Here is a 23,922-nt window from a genome sequence, read left to right as displayed (position 1 = left end):
CAGTATTTGTTTTCTGAGTACAGATCTTTTATGAACTTGATTAAATTTATTCTTAGGGTTTTTTTTTTTTTTTGGTGTGATTGTAAATGGGATTGTTTTCCTAATTTCTCTTTCTGCTACTTCATCATTAGTGTATAGAAATGCAACAGGTTTCTCTATATCAATTTTGTATCCTGTGACTTTACTTAATTCATTTATCAGTTTTTTAAAAAAATATTTTATTTAAATTCAATTTGCCGGGATGCCTGGGTAGCTCAGCAGTGGAATGTCCGCATTTGGCTCAGAGCGTGATCCCAGGATCCAGGGTCCAGTCCCACATCGGGCTCCCTGCAGGGATCCTGCATCTATGTCCCTCTGCCTGTGTCTCTGCCTCTTTCTTACTCTCATGAATAAATAAAGAAATTAAATAAAGAAAGAAATAAATCCAATTTGTCAGCATATAGTATAACACCCAGTGCTCATCTCATCATGTGCCCTCCTTAGTGCCCTTCACCCAGTTACCCCATTCTCCTCACCCACTTCCGCTTCTGCAATCCGTTGTTTGTTTCCCAGAATTAGGAGTTTCTCATGGTTTGTCTTCCTCTCTAATTTTTCCCACTCAGTTTCCCTCCTTTCCCATATAATCCCTTTCACTATTTCTTATATTCCACATATGAGTGAAACCATATGATGATTGTCTTTCTCTGATTGACTTATTTCACTCAGTATAATACCCTGCAGATCCATTAACATCAAAGTAAATGGTAGGGATTCATCCTTTCTGGTGGCTGAGTAGTATTCCAGTGTATATATATGTCACATTTTCTTCATCCATTCATCTGTTGAAGGACATCGGGGCTCCTCCACAGTTTGGCTATTGTGGACATTGCTACTATGAACATGGGGTGCAACTGGCCCCCCAGTTTCACTACATATCTATCTTTGGAGTAAATACCCAGTAGTGCAATCACTCAGTCATAGGGTACCTCTATTTTTTTTTTTTTTTTTTTTGTTTACATGCTAAGTATCTTGGCAAGTATGCCATTAAACACAGTAAGGAATTTAAGATAGCAAGAATAAAGAATTAATAAAAGCTAAACATTGCAGCCTAAACAAAATTCTTACAAAAATAAAATAACTATCACTGGTTACATAAAATTTTCCTGACTGGTTAAAACTTAACAGTATAAAACATGCATTTTAAATCTTTAGCTATCAAGTTCAAAAAGTACCAGTGTCTATTTTAAATGATTCTTCTCCAAAACCAAAGTTGTAGTCAAAATTAATTCAAATGTTATAACACATTCTAATGCTAAAAAACATTCAGTATTATTGAAGTGGAGGTAAATCCCAGAGCTTCTGGAGCTCTGTCATGCTGCAAAGGGCTGTTTCTCTGGTTCACTCAAAGCAGCAAACGACAAAGTCCAAAGATGTCTAGGGGCAAGATGGCTATACCCAGCTCTGACCTCCCCATGAAGCATGGCTACTATGTCCACAAAAATAGGATGTGTGAGGATAAAAGGCACACTATTCTGCTAGCTAAAGAGATAGCAAACCACCCCCCAACCCTAAAAGCTCCTTCCCCAGGTAAATAAAAGTATATAAGGGGAAAAAATTAAAATACATTTATCTACAGAATAAGGATTTTGAAGTATCAATGTGATCCCTATTTCAAAAATGTTAACTAGAATTATCTGGTCATTGCTAATTACATCTTAGTGATGTATCCAGATTCGATTTCTGTTGATTTATCAATAGATACTTCTAGTCAAAAATATTAACTTTATCCCCAAATATCTTAACCACTAGCACAACTGCAATGTATTATCTCCCCGAGTTGTTAAGCACTGGAAGAGAAAAAAATAGATGTTCAAGCAGCAGGCAACAATTATGGCCCTTTCACACAGCGGCACCCGAGTGGCTCCTGAATAGTCCAGGAATAATTCTAAAAACAAGAAAATTCATGCATTTTAGTAATTATGTCATAATTTTCACAGTTGAAATTTCCTTAGACATTGCACTTTCTTTATAAGGGAATCCTGATTTTTCTTAATGTTACGGTGAGTCAGGACTTGAACTAGCAGCCTTCTTTTTCTTCTTCTTACTGTGTTTCTTATGCTTCTTTTTCTTTTTTGTTTTTTCTTTTTCTCGTTCTTCACTGCTTTTCTTCTTTTTTGCTCGTACCTCCTCAATATAATCTGATTCTGATAAGGACTCAGATGATAATGGTTTATCTTCAGGATACATCTTTCTTTTTTTGCTGAGTCCTTTAATGTCCTTTTCTTTCTCATTTGCATCCTTTGACTTCTTTTTCTTTTTTAAACTATCCTTACTGTCCGATTCAGTTTCTGACATGGAGCTTTCAGAAGACTTATGTGAACGGTTCTTCTTTTTCTTTTTCCTTTTCCCTTGTTTTTTATCCTCATCGTCAGAATCCGAAGAACTGCTGGAAGAATCAGAGCTTGATGAAGAAGATGAATACCTACCAGATTTCTTCTTTTCTTTTTTCTTTCTCTGTCTTTTTTTGGATGAGCTCTCACTTCCACTTAATAATTTCTCCCTGTTTTTCTAGTTCTTTCTTCCAGTTCTCATTCATTTTTTCTTCAAATTCAGCCAATGCCTTGGAGCCTTTCTTCTTCTTTTCTAGTTGTTCTTTCACTTCTTCCCAGGTAGGCCTTGGTCGGTTTAGATAATCTTGGATCGTTGGCCCCGAAGACTGGATTGGACCCCTTGATCTGGCCATTGCTATTGGGTTCATATAGGCCACCCGATTGTCCCGCTTCCCCATGGTGCAGGGCCGACCGCGCAGCCGGACACCGACGGAGAGCGGGCCGGTACCTCTATTTTTTAACTTCTTGAGGAACCTCCACACTATTTTCCAGAGCAGCTGTACCAACTTGCATTCCCCTAACAGTGCAAGAAGGTTTCCCTTTCTCCACATCTTCACCAACATTTGTTGTTTTCTGTCTTGTTAATTTTAGCCATTTTCACTGGTATAAAGTGGTATCTGTTTGTGGTTTTGATTTGTATTTCCCTGATGGCAAGTCATATGGAGCATTTTTTCATGTGCTTATTAGCCATATCTATGACTTCTTTGGAGAAATGTCTGTTCATTTATTCTGCCCATTGCTTGACTGGATTGTTTGTTTCTTGAGTGTTAAGTTTGATAAGTTCTTTATAGATCTTGGATACTAGCTCTTTATCTGATATGTCATTTGCAAATATCTTCTCCCATTATGTAGGTTGTCTTTTAGTTTTGCTGACTGTTTCTTTTGCTATGCAGAAGCTTTTTATCTTGATGAAGTCCCAATGGTTCATTTTTGCTTTTGTTTCTCTTGCCTTCATAGATGTGCCTTGTAAGAAGTTGCTGTGGCCAAGTTCAAAAAGGTTGTTGCCTGTGTCTCCTATAGGATTTTGATGGATTCTTATCTCACATTTAGATCTTTCAACCATTTTTAATTTATCTTTGTGTATGGTGTAAGAGAATGGTCCAGTTTCATTCTTCTGCACATGGCTGTCCAATTTTCCCAACACCTTTTTTGAAGAGACTATCTTTTTTCCAGTGGCATTTATCAGTTCTAATAGTTTTTTGTTTTAGTATTTGGGCTTTCTATATACAATACCATGTCATCTGCAAACAGGGAAAGTTTTACTTCTTCCTTACCATTTTGGATGCTTTTTAAATTTCTTTTTCTTGTCTGATTGCTGTGGCAAAGACTTCCAGTATTATGTTGAATAAAAGTGGACATTCTTGTTACTGATCTTAGAGGAAAAGCTCTCAGTTTTTTGCCATTGAGTATGATGTTAGCTGTGGGTTTTTAATATATGGCCTAGATTATGTTAAGGTATGTTCCTTTTAAAGTAGTAACAGTTTTTGTTGGTTTGTTATACAGGGTTCACCTTGAATCCCTAGGAGTCTACAGTTTATAAGACCACAAAAAAGTTAATTTGCAGCATAAGTTAATGAAATGTAAAACTAATGAGTATTTTTTTATCCTAACTTTAAGGTAATTAAAGAAAATCAAATCAAATACTTAGAGAATCCCGAAACTTTTCAGAGGACAGTGAAAACTACTAATCATGCTTTATGTAGTATTCTCTCTGCATAAGGCAAATAAAATTTTGATGTTTTATTTAAATTTTTAGAGAAATTATTAATATTGGAGAAATGGGGAAATATTTCTCACTGGAAAGTGTTAGATTAATATGAGTAAATCCTTGGGATGCCTGGGTGGCTCAGCAGTTAAACGTCTGCCTTTGTCTCAGCGCATGATCCTGGAGTCCCGGGATCGAGTCCCACATTGGGCTTCCTGCATGGAGCCTGCTTCTCCCTCTGCCTATGTCTCTGCCTCTGTGTGTGTGTGTGTGTGTGTGTGTGTCTCATGAATAAATAAAATCTTTTTTAAAAATATGAGTAAATCCTCATTAAAAAATAAGCCGTGTTCTGGAAGTTTCAGAATTAAAAAAAAAAAAAAACCTTCCATATTATTCAATATTAAGAATGGTTGCCAGACAAGCCCACAAATTAGCCCCTAAGTAACTGAAGTAGTAGTATTTAGCTATCTTGTGATTACATGATATACTTTTACTAATTTATTTATTTAAAGATTTTATTTATTTATTCATTAGAGACACACACAAGAGAGAGAGACAGAGACACAGGCAGAGGGAATAATAGGCTTCCCACAGGGAGCCTGATGGGGACTCAATCCCAGGACCCTGAGATCACTACCTGTGCCAAAGGCAGATGGTCGACCACTGAACCACCCAGGTGCCCCTCCATGATGCACTTTTGAAGTTAGTTTGGCATTCTGAAAGGTTCTCGTGACTATTTCCTGTGGTTTTTAAAATTCTGATTTGCACTTCTGGATAGAAACTCTCTATTCACTCCCACTGTGAGGTAGCAAAGGAGAGTAAGGATTTTTTTCCCCTGGTTTGAGAATTTTTATCCTTTCTCTAAGGCCACTGTTCATCCCCTCTCTGAGGGAGAATCATAGATCCTAGTGTTACAAAGGAACTCTGAAGATGCCCTACTTTAGTTCTGTGCCATTAGGTGCGTGGCTTTGTCAAGCTGTGTAAAGAGGAATCTCTTCCAAAACCAAACACATTTCATATTTCTTTAGCAAGCTGGATATTTAAAGATACCCTGTGGTGAGTGAATCCTTTTGCAAGGCAAATGCTCCTCTAAGATGTTGTCTGGATAATAGGAAGATCTCCTGGGGCTTTAAAAAGCCATTAATACTTTTCTTGCTGTACTTACCCCTATTGATCTGAGTAATTAGCATGATGGTTCCTCCTTGAAGAGAATCTCTAGTCTAGGCAGCCAGTGGCCCCAGCCCTGCTGCAAAGCAGAATACCATGCTCCCAGTTACCTTCCACCTGCTGGTGCCAGGCATTTCTCTGTAGACTGGGAGACATCTCAGACTGCCACCTGGTTTCATATTAAATTCCACTTAATGATTATAGCCTATTTGATATCAAAGCTAAGCTGAGAACTAAAAATAAAATGAGGGCATTGTTATCCAGGACTTCTTATGTCATTACTAGCAGATAAGTCTAGGAAAGAAGCATAGCATGAGAATTGCTTGTATTTTTTGATGAGGAGTTACATAATCAATTACTGTGTATCAGAAATTATAATAATTAAGACCCTGGGTTTAAATCCTGAGTCCATTGCTTATCTGCAAAACATTAGTGAACAAATAATTAAATTATCTTAAACCTGACTGAGAGTGTTATTGTGAAGTCTAAACGAAATCCCATTAAAACATATGAACAGGGTATATATAATGTATAATCAGTGCTTTACTAATTCTTAGTTGTTTTTTCTTTTTTAAGATTTTGTTTATTTATGTTAGAGAGCTCACACACATAAAGAAGGTGAGGAGCTGAGGAAGAGGAAGAGAGAATCTCAAGCAGACTTTGTGCTGAGTGTGAAGCCCAATGTGGGGCTTGATTTCACAACCCTGAGATTATACCTGAACCAAAATCAGGAGTTGGACGCCTAAATGACTGAGCCACATAGGCACCCCTCGTAGTTGCTTTTATCATCATTTTCATTATTAATAGCATTGTTATTTTGAAATCTTATGCCTAGGAAAATATTACTAGAAAAGGAAAATAAATAGTAAAAAAATTCTGAGTTTTAATGTCCTTTCTCCCTCCCTGGCCTGTACCTTCTATAGAATGCGATAAACTAAGACGAGATGGCTACCGAAGTTCTCAGTACTACTCCCAGGGGCCCACCTTTGCAGCCAATGCCAGCCCACTCTGTGATGATTATCAAGATGAGGATGAAGAAACAGATCAAAAGGTAAACCTTCCCGATTCAACATGGGATCCTGGATTGGGTCCCAGAACAGAAAATGGACATAAGTTGAAGAACTGGTGAAATCACAATAAAATCTGGTTTCAGTTAATAATGTTATCTCAAATTAATTTCTCAATCTTGACAAAGGTACCATGATTATGTAGCATGTCAATGTTACTTTACTGGGTAAAGGGTTCACAAGAAATTCTCAGTGCTATTATTGCAACTTTTCTGCAAGTCAAAAATTTCTTTAAAAAGGTAAATGTTGGGGCAGCCCAGGTGGCTCAGAGGTTTAGTGCTGCCTCTGGCTTGGGGTGTGATCCTGGAGACCAGGGATCGAGTCCCATGTCAGGCTCCCTGCATGGAGCCTGCTTCTCCCTCTGCCAGTGTCTCTGACTCTCTCTCTCTCTGTCTTTCATGAATAAATAAATAAAATCTTTAAAATAAAAAAATAAATAAATAAAAAGGTAAGGTCAGGATTCAACGAATTCATTAAAGGGTCACAATCAGGTTATTTGTGCATTTTGAATATTCTCTTTTGGAAAGGAAAAATAAAAGTCTTTGTTTTGTTTTGTTTTGTTTTGTTTTGGTTTTTTCATCTGATCAAGAACCCAGTCAAATTCCAAAGAGGAGCTCTAAGTGTAACAAGCCAATGCCACTGTTTCACAAGTGGTCAGTGTTTTTCATAAAGATTGAACAGAGGCAGCACTTCAATATATTATAGTGCTGGTCAATTCACTATAGAGATGTGATTTCCTATGCGTGGTACTTTCTAGTGCCATCTCTTGTTTTGTTTTGTTTTTAAAGATTTTATTTATTTATTCATGAGAGACACAGAGAGAGAGAGAGAGAAAGAGAGAGAGAGAGGGGCAGAGACACAGGCAGAGGGAGAAGCAGGCTCCATGCAGGGAGCCTGATGTGGGACTCGATCCTGGGTTTCCTGGATCAGGCCCTGGGCTGAAGGTGGCGCTAAACTGCTGAGCCACCCGGTCTGCCCGTGCCATCTCTTGTGATATGTACAAACATAACTTTCTCAGTAATAGATGCCCATGAAAGACTAAAAATGTAGGAAGATTTTGACTTAAATTTTTTTTTCATTTTATTTTGTACTGTGGACTTAAAATTTGATGGGCATGTTTTGGTTTAGAAACCATTTTTAATTAATCTAAGAAATTTCATTGGAATTAGGTCAATACATAAATGTGTTATTGTTTCGGGAACATTATTCAAAATTTATTGTCCTTCCTCAAGTAACATCAGAAAAAAAGGGTAGATAGTTGATCAAAAACAGAAAATTGTTACCATAATATTTTAGTCTTCTGATGAAGATGGGGTGCTCGGTTTTGTTTTTATTTTTGTTTTGAGAATTTTTTTTCCTATTTCTTTAAAAATATCTTCACGTATTAACTTAATTCTTAGAAACTCAAAATGCACAAAAAGTTTTCCGTTACTGTAATGGGAAAAATAGCTACTTCCAAATTGATCTGGTTTTTAATTTTATTTTTCTCTCATTGACAGAAGCAAAAAAAAAGAAATTTGAAGATGAATTATATAGTGAGGATTTTGTTCTGTTCTTATTTTTAAAAGTTTTTCATACCAAAAAAAAAAGTTTTTCAGCGTTATTGAAATTATAATTGACAAATAAAATTGTATATATTTAAAGTGTGATGATATGACACACATATAGGATTAAAACCTCATATAGTTACCTTTCTTTTGCATGTGGTGAAAATGCTTAAATTTTACTCTCTTGGCAGATTTTAAGTAGTCACCATGGTGTGCATTAACTTCTCAGAGCTTATTCATCTTATAACTAAAGGCTTGTACCCTTTTTAATGAGCATCTCCCCTAACTCCCGACCCATGTGATTTGTCTTTTTTAATCCAAATACACTTCAACCTTTTACTAATGCTGAGAGGAAGAAAATTGAGTCTCTAATGGGACTCAGTGAGACAGAGGTGGTTTGGGTGCAGCGTGATTGTGTAAGTTGTGGGTATCCAGGAACATAGAATCCCCTGGTGGCAAATTGACATTACCAAGACAATATCCAAAGTGTTCACTCTGGAAAGTGAAATTGTAGTTTCTAAATTGTCACATAGCTGTTTATTTACCATGATGCTCAAATCTGAGAGAAGTTTTGTCTCAGTGGACTAGTTTCTATTCCTATGTGCATTGCAATGGATCCCTCTAAGCAGCCCTTTCCCAAATGTGTGGCAAAAGTAAAAAATCATTATCCCTAAGATAAGGCTTCTGTCATGCTGAAAATGAGTCAGGAGATAATGATAATATGGAAAAGAATATATACCTAAATGTCCTCCTTTATATGATAGGACATGACATATGACATATCCTATGAAACCTAAGAAATACCATAGTATGACTTGGTACCACCTGGATCCAGTAGAGCAGAAACCAGAGAAATCTCCTCTTGGGGCCAAATGCTTTTGTAAAATGGAGACATAAGAGCAGTAGGAGAGGAGCCTTCCCTGGAGTGTGTGTTCAGAGGCTGTACTGTTTCCTGGGCTCCCTGAAAACACCCTCTAGGTTACAGGCTCAATCACAGTATCTGGATTCATGGCCTGCCTATATTTGGACCCTCATAAAAGCACATAGTTGCTTTCAAATTTTACCTTCCTTTACTACTGTATATCCTTGGTTAAAAGTATTTTCGAAATCCTTAGAATATACTGTTAGTGATTTTTTTTTTTTTAAGATTTTATTTATTTATTCATGAGACACACAGAGAGAGAAAGAGAGGCAGAGACACAGAGGAGAAGCAGGCTCCATGCAGGGGGCTTGATGTGGGACTTGATCCCATGACTCCAGGATCATGCCCTAAGCCAAAGGCAGGTGCCAAACCACCAAGCCACCCGGGGATCCCCTGTGTTAGTGATATTTAAGGAAACTTTCCTTAAATATATAGAACCAAGGTTTTTTCAGAATAAATACCAAATTATATAATGTATTAATTATGAATGCTTATTAATTAAACATCAACTAACAAATTATTCTGTCGTATTAACAACAAACTTTCTTCCTTTCCTCCTGACCTCCCATCTTTTTCTCAGGCAACATCATTCAGTGTTGCATTAACTTCTGCAATTTCTTGGTTCCGTGGAGCATCAGAAAAACCCACTTGCCATCTTACTGTTCCACATGCAATTTGATGGTCTTGGAGTACATTCTTCATCTTTTTGTTTACTCATAGCTATTGGATTAATTACAGTGTTCCCTACCAGATCATATGCTTTTGTTTGTTTTTTAATTAACTCTGTATAAGTCAGTAAGACCTAGTACTGCCTTCAGTGACAAAAGTCCTGAAATTGGTGTGGAAATTAACCATTGTCGGTTGTTGTGCTTTTTCTACCATTTCCTATGGGTCCTTCACCCTAACTAGTGCTAAAGTATCTTCCAGTCAAGGAGAAGGTTTCATACGTGTGTGCCCCACACAGCGCTTAGTGCATGATGGGCTACTCAGCTGGCTCATTCATTCCATAATTATTTCCAGAACAATGATTAATAAGTAAATACCCTGAATCAGGAGTCTTTATTAAAAATCTTTGGGATGCCTGGGTGACGCAGTGGTTGAGCATCCGACTTTGGTTCAGGGTGTGATCCTGGGGTTCTGTGATCAAGTCCTGCATCAGGGAGCCTGCTTTTCCCTCTGCCTGTGTCTCTGCCTCTCTCTCTCTGTCTATCATAAATAAATACATAAAATATTGAAAAAAAATCTTTGTGACCCTCCCCTCATTGCTCACTGTATCATGATGATGCACTTGATGTTTCTCCATGCTGTGTGGCTGTCATTGGTAGTCATATGGATGTATTCCTTTATCCTTCCTCCATGTGTTCCTAAAGCACAGAATTAATAATTCATTTTCAAGTTAAGTATTTACTACTAAGGATGTCCTATGTGCCAGGGACTATTTTAGGTTCTAGAGATGTAACAATAAAGCAAACAGAAGAAATCCTTGCCCTTGATAGCAGTTGATTTGGTAGTGAGACACCAAGAGTAAATAAGCATTAATACTGTATTAGAAAGTGATATATACTCTGGAGTAAAATAAAGCAAAATAAGACAGAGGGGAGGTTGCCATTTTAAATTAAAAGGGCAAGCGTTCCTGAGCAAAGAGGTGATTGGTATTTTTTTTTTTTTTTTTTTCTTTTTAGGTGATTGGTATTAAAAGAATGAGCCAGGCAGAAATCTTGGAGAACATTGCATTAAATAGTGCAACAAATGTTTCTTAAGAATATATACTAGATATTGCAAAATGCAACGATTAACAAGGAACCTGTTCTTGCCTCAAGGAAGTTACAGCTGTCTGGTAGGGAGAACTAACCAGAATAAAAAAATGTTTTTACCAAGGACCTAGATCAAAAGAATGGCTGTTTCAGTGGTGAAAAAAGGAGAACTTAAGACAAGAAATTAAGAGAGGGTGGCATTCATTAAGAGAGGGAGTTAGAAGACAAATTTCAGGTCTTAGCTCTGCCACTTGTAGGGTTTCTTTGGCTATATCACTTGAGCCTTCCAGGCATTAATTTCCCTATCTAGAAAGTGGGGAGTGGAATAAGATTACTCTCTGAGATCTTTTTGAATCGGTTGCTCATTCATTCATTGACTCAGTGAATATTTATGCTGCATCTCCAACAGACTAGGCATCATTGTAGGTTCTGCAGACCCATCAAGTTAAAAAGACAAAGTCCCTGTCATTAGAGGAAACACAACTGTTTTTATGTATACATAAATATAACACAAGGTGATGATACATGTTATGAAGAAAAATAAAATAGTGGTAAGGAGAATCTTTGACAGGGCTGCTATATTTAGATTGACTATTCAAGAAGGGATCTCTTGAGGGTGTCATTAGAGCAGACCTCAGAATGAAGTGTAGGAACACCGCATGTGACTGTCTTTGGGAAGAAGAGATAGTAAGTGTCAAGGCTGGGAGACAGTAATATGACTGTCCTGTGGATGGGGGGAAGCCAGACACCCTCAGAGCAGCTGGATCAGGCATGGTAAGGACTTTGGATTTGTTGTTCCTGGGTGAGATGTGGAAGTCCTGGAGGAATTGAGGTGGAAAGTAGCATGATGTTGTTTCCTATTTAATGCAACACGGGTACTATATGGAGACAAGACCGTGGAGAGCTGAAGATGGAGTAGAGTGACAAGTCAGTAGGCCATTGCAGTAATCCTGGCAAAGATATAGATGATGCAGGCTGGGACCAGGTTGACAGTGGTAGAGATTCTAGGTTTATTTTTAAAAAGTGTATCCTACAGAATTTACTGAAGCTATAAGAAAAAGAACAGTCAAGGATAATTTCATTTGCTGTCTTTCCAGCTTGATCCTTCTAGAATCCCCTCCTCCCACCTTTCTTCCCTCCCTCCTTCCCTTTCTTTTTAGAATCCCATTTCAAAAATTATTTGACCCTGATGAGAAATTCTCTTCCACTGACCCTACCTTCTTCATGTCATCAGTCATCCTTCCCCAGCTTAGACTACATGACTCACAGTTATATTCACTTCTTTACAAACTCTTTCAACTCCACTGGTCCCTCTCTTTCTGAGAGATCACACCCATAGTTTAATGCAACTCTACTCCTGCTTTGCACTAAAGCCTGGCTAGTTAAACAAGGCTAGGGAAAAAAAAAAAAAAAAAAAAAAAAACAGGTTATATTAGCTAGTTGTACTATAAATGCTTGATCTCAAACCTAAAGTGCCAGCAATCCTACTATATTAGCTCATCGATTCACTCTTCCACTCTACCAAATTATATTTCGCCTTCTTCTCAAATCTCCAAACACCATGTTTTCTGCTTTACTTTCGGATACTGTCTTTGATATTTACTGCACTGTGAAGTTGGGAGTGGAGGGAGCAATCCAAAGGTATATCCTTTTACAACCAAACCTGTTGAACTGCTTGCATCTGTTTCTCCACCTACTCACCCTTCCCTGCCATTGCAATGGGTGAGTAGTCCTTGCTTCTTTTCTGCCCTATTGTATCCCAAGTGCCTAGATTTGAGCTTGACATGTAGTGAGGACTCAGTATTTTTTCAATGGAATAATTAAGGCCAACTTCTCAAGGACACCTGCAATTTATCCCTCCCCTCTTTTGCCTAATCAATTTTCTCTCCTTACTGCATCATAACTATTATTATATGAACATGCTGTATTTTCTTTCATCTTGAAGAAACCCTCCTTTGACCTTTCCTCCCCCTCCAAATTCTGCCACGTTTTCCAGTTCTTCTTTATAATAGGACTTCTGTAAAGAACTGTCTAGACTTGCTGTCAGCACTGCCTTTTCTCACAGTCTCTTTTGAACCCCTCCAAATAAACTTTTATCCCCAGCACGCTACTGAAATTACTCTTGTTAAGTCTCTTCATCACATCTACCTTGCCAAATCTAAGTTAGTTCTCAGCCCTCCTCTGATTCAACCTCTCAGCAGCATTTGACATAGTTTACTATTCTTTTCTTCTTAAAATACTTTCTGTCCTTGGCTTTCATGAGACCACACTCCTGGTTTTCCTCGTCGCTCATAGCCATTGCTTCTCAGTCATTTGTTGGATGCTCTTCTTCCATGTATCTAAACCTTGGTATAATTCTGCTCCTCTGAAACAGGCTCACTCCTTGAGTGATTTCACTGAGCCCATGGCCATAAGTCCCATGCACTGAAGTTTCCTAAATTTCGGTTGCTAGTAAATACAGACTCATGCATTTATCTGCTCACTATCCATTCAAACTTATCCAAACCCAGGTATGTGATTCTCCCATTCCTACCTGCTCTTCCTCCCATAGTTTCCTCCACTTCAGTAAACCATAACTCCATTCTACTAGATGCTTAAGTCAAAATGTTGGGAACATTCTTGATTCTTTTATTTTCACACCTTCAGTAAATTCTATGGTATTATCAATAATTGAACCACTACTAAGACCTCACATCTGACATTGTGTAATGATTAAGTGCAGGGCATGTTTCTGAGAGTGGGTGGTAGGGGCATGTTGGAAGTGAGGTTGTGAAGGACTGGGGCAAGTGAGAGATGGATCAGCTCTGTAGATACTGAGTTCACCAAGAGTGTTAACAGGAGTAGTGGTCGGGAGAGACTGAGGTGGGATCACAGGGGGCCTGCTAAGTGAGGGAATTAGCTTTTATTACATAGTTAATAGGAAGTCACTAACATATTTTTTAGGCAGAGGACTTTATGATTAGGCAGAGGACTTTATGATTATTATTTTTAAGCAGATGATTTTATGATTATATATTTGTAACAAAAGTTATATGTGCCATCTTTTGTTAGTTGGAAGATGTATAGATAATATTGAAACTGATTTTCTAATTTATGCAATGTATCAAATCTAACTCTAGAACTTCTAGAGATGAGTATTTTAACAGATTGATTTCTATTTTTAAAAATAGAGAAATTTGGGGGTAGCCCGCATGGCTCAGCAGTTGAGCATCTGCCTTTGGCCCAGGGTGTGATCCTGGAGACCCGGGATTGAGTCCCACGTTGGGCTCCCTGTGTGGAGCCTGCTTCTCCCACTGCCTGTGTCTCTGCACCTCTCTCTCTCTCTCTGTGTCTCTCACGAATAAATAAATAAAATATTAAAAAAAGAGAAATTTTATCAAAAATTCACACACAGATTGACTGTGTTAGGTAATAGATGGGTTTACTAATTGTATTGTGACAATCATTTTGTAGTCTATACATATAACAAATTATCACATATATACCTTAAGCTTACACAATGTTATGTGTTGATTATATCTTGATAAAGCTGGGTAGAAAAATGAAGCTATGAAGCTCATTTAAAAAAAAAAAATTGAAGCTTTCCCAAAGCAAAGAAAAAGAAAGATATGGTATGATTGTTTGTTTGTTTGTTTTTTTATTTAAATGAATTAGCTTAGCCCTGAGGCCAAACCTGACAAAGACTACACAAAGCAGAAAATCAACTGGCCAGTCTCACTCATGAATATTATCATTAGAAGTCATAAGTAGAATGTTATGAAATATAACAACTTAATACAATCAAAGACTAAAAAATCAACCTGGATCTATCCCAATAATAATGCAAGGATATTCTGTGTCAGTTAATCCAATCACATGTTAATCATATTAATAGATTTGAAGAGAAAAGTCAGGTCAAAACCATAGATATTAATAAGGTATTTGATACAATTTAACAGCCATTCTTGATTTTAAAAAACTATAATATAGGAACAAATATCTTATCCCCAAATCCAGCATGATTTTTAATGAGCCATTCTTGTTAGAATGAGGCATAAGACAGAACATTCACTATCACTATTATGGCATTGTATGGGAAAACTAAGCAGAACAATTAGAAAAGCTTTAGAATAAGTTTCAAAATTAGGGAAGACTGAGATGATATCGTCATTCTTTGTACATGGTAAGTTGGAGATACTTGGGGACTGCTGTCAACAGTAGGATTTGGTGGGATGGACGCCTGGGTGGCTCAGCAGTTCAGTGTCTGCCTTCGGCTCAGGTCATGATCCCAGAGTCCTGGGATTGAGTCCCACATCGGACTTCGTGCATGGAGCCTGCTTCTCCCTCTGCCTATGTCTCTGCCTCTCTCTTCTGTCTCAAATAAATAAATAAATAAATAAATAAATAAATAAAATAAAATGAGTTTATAAATAAATACATAAATAAGTAAACAGAATTTGGAGACAGTAAGATATGAAATTGATATATGGATATCAATAATTTTCATATCTACAAAAGCAAGTTACAAGGTACAGTAGGAAAAAATCTCAAGTTATGCTAGCAGACGAAGTAGAGATAAATTAGTAAGTACAAGATCTATGTGAAAAGATTTAAGATAAATTAGTACAAGATATATGTGAAAAAATTTAAAATACTGTAGAACACAAGATTTTAACTAATGAAAAGACTTACGCTCTTAGATTAGAGGACTCAGTTTCATAAGAAGTCAAGTGGTTTGTTTTTGTTTGGTTTAGAGTTAATTTCAGTGATGGGAAGAGGAGGAGAGAACCAGAGAGGCTGAATCTAAGGGTCATAGCTGGGAAAGCTGTAACATAGAGGAGCAATGAGGCAGGAGAACTGTCTTCACCAGGTATTAAAAAGAGTCAGGAATTATTCAGTGTGGAACCTGAATGCAGACCAGTGGGACAGAATGTTAAACAGAATATAAAGTCCAAAAGTAGACATAAATCTTTATTGGATTCAGTATATGACCAGGTTGGCATTTGAAATTAGGTGGGTGTCCAGTAACTATTAAAGGGGCTCCGAGCCAGCATTTTATGGCCTCCATGTTAAGACCAAGACCCCTTAAATGCAGTTTATGTTTTTAAAAGTTACTCTAACAGTTTGGGTTATTTTAGACACAGAACATGTAGAGGTCAAATTTGAGGAAAAATTCTAGGGAAACACTTTACTTTGTTTATTTTTTTAAGATTTTATTTATTTATTCGTGAGAGAGAGGCAGAGAGACAGAGACAGGGAGAGGCAGGCTCCTTGAAGGGAGCCCGATGCAAGACTCAATCCCAGAACCCCGGGATCACGACCTAAGCCAAAGGCAGATGCTCAACTGCTGAGCCACCCAGGTGTCCCGAAACACTTTACTTTGTATTTCCTTAGTAAACAGTGGGGGGTTGGGGTATGATGAGGAGAACAGTGGACTCATAGAATTTAAGTGCTTAGGGGACGATTGGGTGGCTCAGTGGTTGATTGTCTATCTTTGACTCAGGTCATGATCCTGGGGTCCTGGGATCGAGTCCCACATCAGGCTCCCTGCAGGGAGCCTGCTTCTCATTCTGCCTATGTCTCTACCTCCCTCTGTGTGTCTCTCATGAATAAATAAATAAAATCTTAAACAACAACAACAACAAGTGCTTAGGCTACAAATGCTCTGACAGCAAAAGAAGTAATATAGAATGAAAAGCATCTAATTTGCATTCAACGATATGAAGCATCTATTATGTGGCTAGGATAGAAGCACTCTCCTAAAATGAGAATTGCTAATAAGGTAAAGTCTAAAAACTTAAATTAGAACAGAGAACCTACGGGACATCTGTTCTAGATGTTTATTCTAGAGAATTATTCTAGAATAGTTATCCTAATGCAAAACATTTACCAAATAGGACTCCTGCTTATGGGATAAGGAATTATGTTTTGCCAATAATACCCACATGTATCTTTTCAAAGTGTAGCAAGAAAATTAATTAAAATATTTCCAACGATACATATTATATATAAATCTGCTGCATGAAAAATGCTGTCTGCAAAGGGATTTAGAAATCTTACAAAATACTTTTTTTTTTTCAACTGTGAAATCAGAGGGTAAGTCATTGCTTTAGTACTATTCCAGTCTTGGGACTTTGTTCTTTCAGTTTTCAATGCATACCAGGTACTACCAAACAGGTTTTTCAGGTATTTAAAGGAAGTTCAGTTATAGATGCCAAAACATTTCCTGTGAGTTGATAGGGCATTTCTTCAACTGCCATTGTTGGAGGTTATATTTGATGATATGTTCACTGAATCAGGGAAACATTCATAGAGGCCCCATTGTCTCAAGAGAAAGGATGTCAGTCATGAGTTACTCAATCTCTTATGTAAAATTAACCCCCAAACACGTAAGTTAGACTGGGATTATGGCAATAGAAGGTTGGCTTTAATGGTATTGATAGAACCCCAAATTGTCTTTCCTGTTATTCTTTGAACTGGCATTTCAGGTTCTGTTTTAGTCCTCAGTGATGGGGGATATTTAAATCAAAGGAGGACTTTGAAGAAGACAGACAGTAGCCTTGCTCTGTAACTGCACATGTCACAGGCTTATATAACATGATGCTTGAGAACACCGATTTGGGGCAGCTTTTCCACCTGTTGAAGCTGAGTGGCTTTGGGTAAATTGCTTCTCTTCTGTGAGCTTCAGTTTCCAAACCATAATGAGTTATAAGCCCCATGTTCTAGTTTGCTCAGGACAGCCCTGGTTTACAGCTGCTATCCTGTGTAATTATCCATAGCACCCCCTTTCACTTTCAAAGGAGTTCTGGTTTTGATAATAAATTATATGGCTAACTTACCTACCTCGGAGAGGGATGTGGTGAGGTTGAAATTAATTACTGTTTATGAAATTCTTTGCATGGTGCCTGGCACACAGAATATGCTCAAGTAATGGTTAGTAAAGTATTATTAAACTGCTTGGTTTTTCACACTAGCTGTAAAGAAAATAACTCTATGAACAATGAAATTTGGCCACTCCCTCTATCCTGTCTCTTATTCCACCCACATAGAATTTCTGGTCTAAAGCAATGAATTTGAGAGTTTTTAGCAACTACTACAAAACTTCTGGTCATTGTGTCTTTGTAGGTTATTTTTAAGTAGAACTACCAGGAGCCCTACTACTACTAACTTTGCAATAATGGTAGAACAGTTTAGAACATTTTCCAGACTTTTTCACAAGTTATATCTCCTTTTCCACAGGAACTACTATGAAAGAAATGTTTTCATATTCATTATTATCATTTTAATGATCTGGAATCCGAGACTTAGAATTAATGAGATTACTTTCCCAAGAGCACATGGCTAGAGTACGTCAGGGTGGACATGAATGTGAGGCCTCTCACTTTATACTCTGTTTTCTTTTTTTCTTGCGCCATGTTGGTGGAACAAAGGGGCAAGATTACTAAGTTAACCAAATTCCTTCTCATTATGCCTGCTGTTGTCATTTTTCATTCCACCATTGACTTGTCTGGTATTCCTTCATTCATGACATTTTTTTTTTTTTTTTTTCAAAAACCATTTAGGTGCTACTTGGTCTCTGTATACAGACATAGTGCCTGACCTAGGGTGGTTTATGGTCTAGAAAACACTTATGATGCCTCAAGATGTAGTCATTTGTACTGGATCTCTCTGTGTGAGTAACTTCAGGGCATGGTGGGAACACAGAGAGGATCTATGCTAATTCCAGTGCTCTGCAATTTGGGATATCTTGTTACTTTGTATCTTGCAAGCAAGAATGAGAAGATTGAGAATTGTCATTTTTCCAGGCCTTTATGCATTCAAACCAGTGAGCGTCTCTAGTAGCCTGCCCCATGTTGTAAACATCCCATTACACTGGAATAGGGCTCTATTCATATCTGCCATCCCCTCTAAATGGGAACATAACATCCATGTCTTGTTGATATTTATATATTTCTATTATGTCCCAGTATGGAATCAAGCACCAGCATGCAGAAAAGTTTAGGAGCCAGAGACTAGGCTTAATGCTATGTGTAAATCTATTTAGTACTTATTGCAACCATGAGAGATAGCTTGGATTATTCACATATCACAGATGAAGAAACTGTATTTTAGAGAAATTATATCATTTGCTTAAAGTCACATAGTTTTAAAATACTGAAACTGAAATCTCTATTTTAAAGCAGTGTTATTGGGACGCCTGGATGGCTCTGCAGTTGAGCATCTGCCTTCAGCTCAGGGTGTGATCCTGGAGTCCTGGGATCGAGTCCCATATCAGGCTCCCCGCATAGAGCCTCCTCCCTCTGCCTATGTCTCTGCCTCTCTCTGTCTCTCATGAATTAATAATAAAATCTTAAAAAAATAAATAAAGCAGTGTTATTAAGATATAATTTACATAAAATAAATACACATTTAAATTATACAATTATACAATGAGTATGTGGAGGAATTGAACCTAAATACAGCCTTCTCCTCCTCACCTCTCATGGGAGTTCATAATTGTTGAGATAACAGAAAGAACATCTTTTACAACCCAATTGTCCATCAGTAAAAGAGTGAATAAATAAATATGGTATTGGAATGGAACGTATACCCATAAAATGAATGAGCTGTAGGCTCACACAAAAACATGGATGTCTCTTAGAAACAGAAGAACACAACACAGAGAATGAAACCATTTTTTATAAAAGTCAAAGCAAATATAAACATTTAATTTACACATTTGTACACATATTAAAAAAAGTAAAGGAATGATTAATGCATAATTCAGGAGAGTAACTTTGGGGGAAGCATGGAGGTAGATGCAGTTATTGGTAATACTTTATGTAAGTCATGAGTTGGGTAGTAAGTTCTGAACTATTCATTATGTTATATACTTTGTATATGTCATTTATTAAAATTAAAATATTATTAAAAATAAATACTACATCACTTTAAACATTTATGTTCTAATTAAGTATTTTCTGTTATTTTAAGGAAAAGATCACTTAATGCAATAATTTAAATTCACAGTATTTTAATTCAACATGTAGTATTGATAAAGGGACTAGCTTTGGGATAAATGGGCTAATACACTGATGGGGAGAAAAGGAATAATTAAAGTTATTGAATAATGTGGATATTGATACCACTACCTGGCCATCATAGAGTTTCTGGATGAACCATGAACTGTGCTTCTGAAAGATCCATTTCTACCACCCCTGCTTTTTTGGTTGTTGTTGGGTCCAAAGGGGAAAAGAGGAACAGGAGAGAACAGAATTAAGTCAGGATCTTTGTGTCTAAATATATTGAAGGTAGAAGGAGCATATAGCCAAAAAACACTGTAGAAGTTTTGACACCTTATAAAACCATCTAAAATCTTGAAAACCAAGAGTCAACCCAAGAGAGATTTAATTCTGGAAAGAAAAACACCGAAAACTGAGAAAGTGTCCTGCAAAAAGGGATGGAATATATATAATATGTTGACATCCTCTTAAATAATGCTCTATATAGTTTCATCTGTTCTGTATTTTCACGTAATGATTACTAAATTAATGCTAAATTTAGGTCTGGTTATAATTCCAGTTTCTAATTTTTAAGAGCATAGCAGATTTTTTAAAAAAGCCTTGGCTAGTCTGTGATTCGCAGTTAAGCCCACTTTTTGGTAAGTTGGCCAGCTGCCAAAGAGACCATATTCCAGGCTCCTCTGTCCATCTGGTGGGAGCTTGTTTGATTTCCAGACAGGACTTATGAGTCTCTGAAGTGCAGGCTTACAGCATCCAAAATCTACAAGACCACTGTTGTTGTGGTCGGTGGTCTCCCTTTCTAAATTCAGTATTCTGGCACAAGGAATTATGGCTTCTTGTTTCATTTGTGACTTTCTATTCCTTCCAGGACTAAGGTAGGGGTATGGCGAACATTATTGACCAACAGACAGACTTAAAAACTGCATTTAAGTTCTGAAACCAAGGTATAAACAAATAATTCACTTCATATCAAGGGATTCCATTAATATGAAGCATGGTTGAAGCTATTTGAGTTACTCTTTTTTGAGCACTTTGAGTTATGCTCAAAACCTACAACTAGTAAATGACAGAGCCAAGATGCTGATTACTTAGTGTTATACTCCAGTGTGTACTGCCCCTCCCATTACACCACACTTTTGGCTCTATAGATTTTCGAAAGGTTTGTTCTTGAATAAGAGCTAAAAATGGAGATTTAATCTTTAGATAAGACAACCTAGTAACTTATTGCAAATATTGCCAGGTTGTTATTTTACAGCAGAGACTCTGGGGTTATGTCTGGGTTCTAGTCCCAGTTGTCCACATGTATACTTCCCAAAAGTACTTTACTCCATTTAACTTTACTCCATTTCCTTATATATAAAATGAGGCTAATGCTATAAAGATTAAAATGAGATAACCAATTTCTATAAAGTCTGCATCCCAGAGTGAGACACATAGCAATCAGTTATTTAGCTAAAATTCTGCCAAGGTTCTATGTGATTCTGATTTAAAGCTTCTGGAATTTATGTTCTCATGGGAGAAATAAGATAAATAACTAAAATACATATATGCTTGTGAAATGTACTAAAGAGAAAAAGCAGAGAGGGGAGGAGTTGAAGTTTTAGGGATGCTGAACAGCTAAGACCTCAACAAGAAGGGGACTCTTGAATAAACACCCAAAGAAAAATAAGATGTAGATGTCTCAGGAAAGAACATGTCAGACAATGGGAGCAGCAATTGCAAAGGCCCTGAGGCAGGAGTGTGCATGTTACATACAAGAAAGTGCATGGAAAGGGTAGTACAGCTGGAATAGAATAAGGGGTGGAATGAATAGTAATTTAGTTCAGAAGATAGCAGTGGGCTGTTGGCAGACCACATAGGGTCTTGTAGGTCATAGTAAGGTATTGATGGGGTTGAGCAGAGGAGCAACATGATCTGACATAAATTTTAAAAAGATCCCTCTGGCCTCTGTATTGAGAAATAGACTGTTGGAACAGGAGGGTAGACAGAAGCTGGGGACCAGTTAAGAGGCAAATGTAATCTTTCAGAGCAGTACAGTATCTATCTTAATGGAGTAATTATGATGTGTTCTGCCATTGAGATGCAGGAGGTTTTTCCTGTGCCCTTTGCTGTATTTACAAATGCTAGGAGGGATAGGAGTCAGATTATTCTAGAAGTCATTAGAATAATCCTGGTTTTAATTTTTCTTAGTAAGTTGTAGCACTGCATAGTAGTCACATTTGCATATAGTTTATTCTGTGGCATGCTTGGGAAATGTTCTTGCAAATGAAGGGAACACTTAATAAAATAGATTACCTTTGAAAGTTGTCATGCTGGAGCTATCCCTGGTGATTATTCCATGGCAACAAGGCTAAACTGTAGTATTATTTCATTGTGATAGTTATCAATCCTGACACTATCAGCCAACTAAAAGCAAAGTAGGTTACTACCGCTGATGAGTGCCATTGCAATGCACACAAACTGTGAACAGTGCTTCACCAGCTCCCTTGGCAGAAGTCACATAGTAAAGGGAACCTGCTCTGCAGGGTGTCACCATGCTATTTATTCTCTGTCAAGCTATAGCTTTACTTTTCTTGCTGGTAAGTAAACCTGTTTGGTTAGGATTTGCTTCATGTGGCCTTCAAGGTTTGTGTCATATTTCAAGATTACTTGAATTACAAGAAAAATTATTTCTATCTGTACATCAAAAAATTGGAGTAACCTTCTAATTTACTAAATTGAATTTCAATCAGCAACATCAGAAACTCACGAAATACTCATATGAAATTGGTTTTAATTTACTTGTGTGTGTGTGTGTGTGTGTGTGTGTGTGTGTGAGAGAGAGAGTGTAAGTGTGTATGGGTCCACATCTTAAGGATAGAGAATATATAAGTCAAATTTAATAAGAGTGTTACAAGTGCAAAAAGGCTGGAAATTATTTATATTACTATGGCTTAGCTGCCATGTTGACCACAAAATTCCCTTGATTGTCTTTCAAGGATCTGTAGGAATCATAACCATTTTCCCAGAAGTGGATCAAACATGAATGGACATGGTATAATTGAGTATCACAATCAGATGTCTATAACATGCTTGTCATAAGTTGAATATATTTATTTGTCAGTTTAATTACAAATATTATTTCACATTTTCCTTAGGTGGAGAAGAAACAATATCATATTACATGTTTTATGTATCAAGAATATAAAGTCAAAAACAGAGATGTTTAATAATGTTTTATTTTGTACTATTTCCACAACACCTTTATTATTGGTAGTGTCTTTGCAATAAAAGAGAAACTTGGATGCTTGTCAATTCATGATTTTCTTTTCTAAAAGTCCCATTATTATGGCCACCACCTTCATTCCCAGTCAGACATTTTCATAGATATTATCTCATTAGGTCTTAAGAGTAGCTCTTAAAAAAATTTTTTTTTAATTTTTATTTATTTATGGTAGTCACAGAGAGAGAGAGAGAGAGAGGCGCAGAGACACAGGCAGAGGGAGAAGCAGGCTCCATGCACCGGGAGCCCGATGTGGGATTCGATCCCGGGTCTCCAGGATCGCGCCCTGGGCCAAAGGCAGGCGCCAAACCGCTGCGCCACCCAGGGATCCCTTAAGAGTAGCTCTTTGGGGGATTCAGGAAGTAAATGTATAATCCCATTTTACAGCAAAGGAAAATTAGGTTCAGGAAACGTCTGAAGATCACTTGTCTGGCAGGTATAAAGTGAATTGACTCCAGTCTTTGGATTCTTGGTCTAGACCCTATGCCAAACACCAAACTATTTTTCTTGGTTCTTCTCTAGTCTTTTTCAAATCTGTGGAGGGCTGGTAGTTGTAGAATAGATATAGATATTTTGCAGTAAGCTGAACCCAATAGCAATAAAGAGTGATGACAGTGTTCTTCTAAGTGGTTGAAATTTCTAACAAATGCATTTCTGTAAGAATCTTACCAGTGTCCTCTTAGAAACTTGCATTAAATCCAGAAAGGTATCATCAATGCCTGCTTTTGAAAGATAGATGAATTCTTGCAAACATAATATTGAATGAAAGAAGTAAGTTATAAAAGAGAACATACATCACAATTCTCTTTGGGACAAATATTGGCAAATAAAGCCATAGGTTACAAGTCAGGAGAGTAGTTACCCTTGCTTGGGGTTCTGTGTTTTTGGGAGGGGAATGTTAAACTGATTTGGGTGCTGGTTACACAGATGTTCCCTTGGAAAGGTTCATTGACTCTTTATTCTTAAATAAAGTCCATTATAAAATGCTTGCCAAAACAACTTTCTTGCTTATGCTTTTTAAGATGTTATGGGAAGAAAGGTATTGAAGAAGAGCTCTCCAGTTAGGATGTTAATCTGCATCAAAACAGACACTGCTAGAAATGTTTTCATGGAATTCTGATAAGCCTCAGAGCAGAGCTTCAGTCAGC

At 37.2% G+C, this 23,922-nt stretch overlaps 2 protein-coding genes across 13 annotated transcripts in view; one reads left to right on the top strand and one right to left on the bottom strand.

The window, feature by feature from the left end:
* The window catches only part of NHSL1 (NHS like 1), a 302,556-nt gene that overhangs the window by 256,371 nt on the left and 22,263 nt on the right, over window positions 1-23,922 (top strand). For all 12 annotated transcript variants that reach the window (XM_049113042.1, XM_049113039.1, XM_049113029.1 and 9 more), the window contains one exon: window positions 6,165-6,292. Coding sequence is in view for 8 of the 12 variants with exons in the window: in XM_049113029.1 (XP_048968986.1) it covers window positions 6,165-6,292 (128 nt within the window). In the remaining 4 variants the exon portion in view is untranslated. The remainder of the gene's footprint in view (window positions 1-6,164; window positions 6,293-23,922) is intronic.
* On the bottom strand, window positions 1,920-2,808 carry LOC112644192 (protein FAM133B-like). Its single transcript, XM_035710781.2, is given in 2 exon segments — window positions 1,920-2,542; window positions 2,544-2,808. Coding segments are annotated over 2 exon segments (732 nt in total). The 5' UTR covers window positions 2,768-2,808; the 3' UTR covers window positions 1,920-2,034.

This window comes from Canis lupus, chromosome 1 (genome assembly GCF_003254725.2).
Source record: "Canis lupus dingo isolate Sandy chromosome 1, ASM325472v2, whole genome shotgun sequence".
In the NCBI taxonomy this organism is placed as follows: domain Eukaryota; kingdom Metazoa; phylum Chordata; class Mammalia; order Carnivora; family Canidae; genus Canis; species Canis lupus.
The sequence above is the reverse complement of the archived record's forward strand: the minus strand, read 5'-3'. Positions and strand labels throughout refer to the sequence as shown.